The 6,653-nt window shown below is 42.5% G+C and overlaps 1 protein-coding gene across 1 annotated transcript in view; it reads right to left on the bottom strand.

The window, feature by feature from the left end:
- Positions 1–6,378, bottom strand: part of LOC120535240 (natterin-3-like) — an 8,510-nt gene extending 2,132 nt beyond the window's left edge. The window contains exon 1 of the mRNA XM_039762950.1: positions 6,363–6,378. Coding sequence (XP_039618884.1) covers positions 6,363–6,378 — 16 coding nt within the window. The remainder of the gene's footprint in view (positions 1–6,362) is intronic.
- Between the last annotated feature and the right edge of the window lie 275 nt (positions 6,379–6,653).

The following is a 6,653-nucleotide window of genomic DNA, read 5'->3' as shown; positions in this document are numbered from 1 at the left end:
CTGACAATGTTGCTGTCGCTTTTGACAGCGGTGGTAGCTGACCGAGCTAGGCTGGCCAACACGCTGTGGTCAGCATTCCTATCCGTGTTGTGTGGAGGGTGCCGAGAGTTAGACCAGAAGGAGTTAATTCCTTTTGAGGCATCTATTTGGAATCTCCGACAGGACCCACAATGGATGTATCTCTGACAAGGGAGAAATGTGACGTCCGGGTCGAAGTGTAGCACAGACAACAGAGGCACAGACTGGTGGAGACATAGTTGAAGAAGCTCAGAAGCTGAGTACTGGAGGAGGCCCGTCGCAGGTTGGTTGGCAAAATACAGAAGACACCAAACAAACATAAACCAGGTGAATATCCTACCAATCCACATTGTAGGTGAGGCCACAAGCAGCTCAGGGGTCCAAAGAACAGACCAGGTAAGTTTCGAAACGGAGTTAGGCTGAAGCTAATGCATACACAACCACACAGAGATATCAGCAATAGCGGCAATGTCACCATCAAAACCGCCAGTCATAGCAAAAATTAACAGTCTAGTTACCGGCAAGCAGTCCCACCAGTGTTCACTCAAACCGGAAATCAATGATGATGACTGGCTAGTGCTATCTGGAGACAGGCAGGGGGCCATGTAGACACGAGGAGAACATGCAAACTCCACACAGGGAGGACCCGAAAAGCAAACCCAGGTCTCCTTACTGCGAGGCAGCAGTGCTACCCACTGCACCACCTTCAATCACATAATGACTGCTTAATTTCAAATCCATTGTGGGGGTGTACAGAGCCAGAATTATGAAAATTGTGTCACTATCCAAAATGTATTTACTAACAACATCATCCTTTATTTATATAGCACATTTTCATACAAATAATGTAGCTCAAAGTGCTTTACATGATGAAGAAAGAGAAAAAAAGACAAAGTAAGAATTAAAATAAGACAACACTAAATAACATAGAATAAAAGTAAGGTCTGATGGCCAGGGAGGACAGAAAAAAGAAAAAAAATTCCAGACGGCTGGAGAAAACATAAAATCTGTAGGGGTACCGAGGCAATGAGACCAGCCAGCCCCCAACCCAATAGGCATTCTACCTAACATCAATGAAACAGTCGTCTTTGTGTTTCGGGTTCTCATGGGAGGACTTGATCATGACAGTCATGTGGACTTCTGGCCTTTACTCCATCAATGTAGGGACATCACAGTGCTTTGATCAGGTGGTGGTGACACAGGTCGCCACCAGAGAAAACCAGAAAAAGAACAGAAAAGAAAGTAGGGGTTAGTATGGATTTTGGAGCCACCATGAATAGTAATGATAATTAATTGAATATACAGAGCATCAGGATTTAACTAAAATGAAGCTATGAGAAAGCCATGTTAAAGTAATGTGTTTTCAGCAGTTTTTTAATGAGCTCCACTGTATCAGCCTGGTGAATTCCTATGGGCAGGCTATTCCAGATTTTGGGTGCATAACAGCAGAAGTCCGCCCGCCTCACCACTTCTTTGAAGTTTAGCTCTTGGAATTCTAAGCAGACACTCATTTGAAGATTTAAGGTTACGATTTGTAATATAAGATGTCAGATACTCCGATATATATGATGGAGCGAGATTATTTAAGGCTTTGTAAACCATAAGCAGGATTTTAAAGACAATTCTAAATGACACAGGTAACCAGTGTAGTGACACTCAGACTGAGGTGATGTGCTCGGATTTTCTTTTTCTAGTTAAGATTCTAGCAGCTCCATTCTGCACTCGTTACAATCGATTACATGTCTTTTTTGAGTGGTCCTGAAACAAAAGCGTGAACTCATTTCTCAGCATCTTGCAGTGTTATAAGAGGTCTAACTTTTGCTATATTTCTTAAGTGAAAAAATGCTGTCCTAATGGTCTCATTAATATGTGATTTAAAATTCAGGTCAGAGTCAATAGTTACCCCTAAATTCTTTGCCTCCATCTTGACTTTTAATCCTAATGCATCAAGTTTATTTCTAATAACCTCATTATATCCATTATTGCCAATCACTAAAATTTCAGTTTTCTCTTTATTTAGCTTGAGAAAATGACTAATCATCCATTCAGAAACACAAGTAAGAGATGTGTAAGTGAAACAACAGAGTCGGGGTCATCAGGTGCTATTGATAAATACAGTTGCGTGTCATCAGCATAGCTGTGGTAGCTCACGTTGTAACGGCCGCCCCTTACCCGGCCGGCAGCTACTCCTCCAAGACCTGTGGCCTGGATTAATTACTGAGGTTAAATCTTAATCAAGCCGTACCTTTAACAAATTAAACCTTTCCCCACAATCGACGGTGGAAATAAGCACAAAAGCAAAACAGATATGTAAATTTAAACTGATAAAATGTATTAAATGAAACAGAAAAGCTAAATAAATTAGAAATATCCCTCCACCAAAGCAACACCGTGACAAATCCCCAGATGAATATAACTACCCCTCCCTTGCCCTTGTAGCATATAACAAACAACACAAATACCAAAAAAGAATGAATGAAATACGGTAATGAACGGTCGTGAACTTGAGTCCGAGTAACAATTGTCCTGAATGCAGATGACTGGTTAACCAATATATGAAGTGTTTGTAATTCCCGGAAAAAATGGAACAGCCTCACCATGAATCCTCGGCGGTGGTGGAAAATGATCCAACCCCGGGGTCTCTCGATGATGAGGGTGTTGGAGTGAGTCCGGCGGAATGAAAGACAAACTGGATGGAAATGCGCGATGTGAAATACAGCAGGTACAGGTGGTTCGTGGTCGTATATCGAAAAATCTCCTTCTCTCCTCTCCTCTTCCTCTTCTCTTGATTGTTTTTATAGTCCTGTGACAAATGTAATTGATTTAATTGTGTTTTCCAGGTTTGGGGCTGCGATCTCCTTCCATCATCGGTGACGGCATTCACTGACATACACAAACAGTAAACGGGACGATGGAAACAAGACGCACGTGGTACGAACACAAACACTATTACTACTATGTAGCCCCACTACAACGTTACGCCCCGAGATAATCTGACCTAATGGAAGCATGGAGATCGAAAAGAGCAGCAGACCCAGGATAGAGCCTTGTGGACCACCATTGAGGATATCAGGTGTCTTTGAAGTATAATTACCAAAACTAACAAAGAATTTTCTCCCTGCCAGGTAGGATTCAAACCAATTTAAGACCCTGCCAGAGAGGCCCACCCACTGACCAAGGTGATTTCTAAGAATATTGTGATCAATGGTGTCAAATGCGGCACTCAGATCTAAGAGGATGAGAACAGATAAATGGCCTCTGTCTGCATTGACCCGCAAGTCATTGACTACTTTAACAAGTGCAGTTTCTGTGCTGTGATTTGTTCTGAAACCCGACTGAAACTTATCAAGAAGGGTAGGTTTATTGAGATGGTCATTTATCTGCATAATGACTGCCTTCCCTAGAATTTTACTTAAGAAAGGCAGGTTAGAAATAGGGCTACAATTTTCAAAAGCAGAGGAGTCATTCATTTAACAGGACTGGCTCTTACAACATGTAATATTAATTGGCCAATCCAGCTTCCTTAGGCTTCCATGTTATCAAAGTTCACCAGTTTGAGGATGAATGCAGTACTTGATGGAAACTGTCACCTCCAGGTAAATTCACAGATGCCCTGTGTATTTTAAGTCTGGGCCAGTTGGGGACTTGACCCAAAGCCACTCTAACATTGCCTTGGCTGTATGATTCTGGTCACTGTCATGCTGAAAGGTCAACAGTCACCCCAGTATGAGCTGGCAGCACTTTTTTTTTGGTTCCTGTAGCATGTGGCTGGGTCATCTCTATGTTGGAATGTGCATTTCTGAAGCATTGCTTCCTCCAAAGCATTAAAGGGCAGCACAATCCCACCTGGAGTGTGGTGGTACCACGGGTTTGGAGCGTGGAGGCACAACCCTATTGGGTATGGTGGCCACTGCCAGCGGTCACCTGGAGAATGGCTGAGTCCTTAGATGCAGCACTGCTGCCACACCCGGAAGTGCTGCCAAAAATAGGCACCTGGAGCAGTTCTGGGTGCTTTATAAAAGGAGCCAGCGGTTACTGTTCTGGGAGTCAAAGTCGGGTAGGAGAAGACAAAGCTCATCAGGAGGAGCGGAGTTAAAAGAGAAGAAGAAAATGTTGTGTACTGAACTGTATTTAGTGCTTGTGAGCATGCCAGTGGGAAACAGGTGACGGCGTTTTCCACGGGAACAAAAGGAAAAAAACTTGGCTGCATTTATCCTTCCCTCAATTCTGATCAGTCACCCTATCCATGCTGCTGAGAAGCACCCCCATAAGATGACGCTGCTACCATTATACTTCAGTCTAGGGAAGGTATACAGGGCCGTTGTAATAGCATTAAAGGCCCCCAGGCAAACCAGTACACTGGGGCCCCATCCTACACAACCACTCACAGGAATAAAAATGTAGACAGATACTTGGGACAGCAGGTAAAATCACCAAGAAGATCTTTTAATATTTTTCTTCTTTGATAGTGCCCTTCAAGCACCACAGCCACCAATAAACAGGAATGTAATTCTCACAATAATAATAAACACGATTCTCTCTATATATCTCCTCCTCATGTGGAGTGGTGACTCTGAGGCTAGGGGTCTGCACTGGCAGTTGGAAGGTTGCCGGTTCGAATCCTATAAATGACAAAAGGGACTCTGCTCTGTTGGGCCCTTGAGCAAGGCCCTTAACCTGCAATTGCTGAGCACTTTGAGTTGTGAGAAAAGCGTTATATAAATGCAAAGAATTATTATTATTACACCTTCCAGAAAACTTCATCCACCTCCACCCGACTCTGGCTCGCTTGCTGGGTCATCAGCAGTCTTTTATATAGTTCTTGACCCAGACGTGCTTCTGTTCTTTCATCCATGTGACTTGTCAGATGGCAAATTAAAGTTCTTTAATCAGCCTGAATGTACTTTGAGGCTCCCATCCTCGTGACTTCCTAGTACTTCCAGGCTATAGGGGAAGCAAAACTCCCCCGGTCCTTCCACATCACCACCTGGTGGCACACACGGCACCCAACAGGGCTGAGATAGCGAACTTCAAATCCTAGGATGCCCTGTGGGAATCTGGTGCACTGCTATACTCCAAGGGAGCTGCCCTCTAGCATCTTTGGGGAGGCAGTGTCCAAAAGTAGCTGCTTTCCCCCATTCTTCCATTCTCGGGGTGTCCTGGTCGGGTTGAGCTGCTAGCCGTCCCTTACAATACATACAGTACATATATTAGCATCGGGCCCCTATGCTCATGGGGCCCACAGACAACTTCCCAGTGTTACCATGTGTTAAGATGGCCTTGTGGTATTAGGCAGCTGATGAGCAGTGCCAGATATTCACTTGATGTAGTGCCTGGAGTTCTGCCTAAAGAGTTCAACTTTTGTCTTATCAGATCAGAGCATTTTTTCTTCAGCTCAGAGTTCTTTAAATGCCTTTTACTCAAGAGTGGCTTCCATCTAGCCAATCTACCTTAAATGCCAGATTGATGGTGTGCTGCTGACCATCCAACAGGTTCTCCCATTTCTGCAGAGGACGTCTGAAGCCCACTTATACTGACTATTCGGTTCTTTGTCACCTCCCTGACCAAGGTCTTTCTTGTCTGGTTACTCAGGTTGGCAGGATGGCCAACTCTAGGAAGAGTCCTGGGGATCTCAGACTTCTTTATTTTCACAATTATTGAGTTCACTGTGCTCCTGGGAACACTCAAATGGTTTTGTTTCCATGCCCTGGTCTATGCCTCACCACAACTTGAGTGTTCCTTGGACTTCATGTCTTGGGTTTTAAACCTGACATGCAGTGTGAATTGCAAGACTTTACATACATACATACATACATACTGTAGGTCCACTTCTGCATTTCTAAATGAGGTCCATCAGTTTGCCACCGGTGGACTCCAATCAGGTTCTAGAAACATCTCAAGGGAAAAAAAGCAGATAGGATTAACCCGAGCACAATTTTGAGTGCCAAAGCAAGTCTGAATACTTCTATGAACAACAGAATTTAATTTCTGATTTTTACTAAATTTGCAAACCTTTCTGAAAACATGTCTTCCCTTTGTCATTGTGTGTTATTGAGCCAAGACTGATGGGTCAAAATGGTAAATGTATTCATTTTAAACGACATTAGTAGTTCATCAGAAAGGAACTGTCAAACAGATGATTGATGATCTTAAGCCCCGCCCCCAAAATATGATTGATGAATTTAAGCCCCGCCCCAAAATATGAAAATAAGATTTATGAAAATATGCAAAATATAATTTATGAAAATATGCTTTATAAGCTATAAACTTATGACATGTGGCTTCATTTTCAAAACACTAGATTCCAAACTAATATTAAGAAATTAAATATACACTTATCTTGCCTGCATAGCCATGCATAGCCGTATCTTTCTAAAAAATTATATAAAATATTCACTCCTTCGCTCTAAGTTATAAACTCACGACATGTGGCTCCATTTTATAAACATTAGATTCAAAACTATTATTTAGAAATATACACTTGCATTGCCTTGTCTTATGATTAGGATAAGTGTATATTTCATTTTCTAGCATTTTTAGAAAGTTATGGCTATGCGTGGTTATGCAGGCAAGATAAGTGTATATTTCTTAAATTAGTTTTGAATCTAGTGTTTATAAAATGAAGCCACGTTTCA

This window comes from Polypterus senegalus, chromosome 9, assembly GCF_016835505.1.
Source record: "Polypterus senegalus isolate Bchr_013 chromosome 9, ASM1683550v1, whole genome shotgun sequence".
Lineage (NCBI taxonomy): Eukaryota > Metazoa > Chordata > Cladistia > Polypteriformes > Polypteridae > Polypterus > Polypterus senegalus.
The sequence above is the reverse complement of the archived record's forward strand: the minus strand, read 5'-3'. Positions and strand labels throughout refer to the sequence as shown.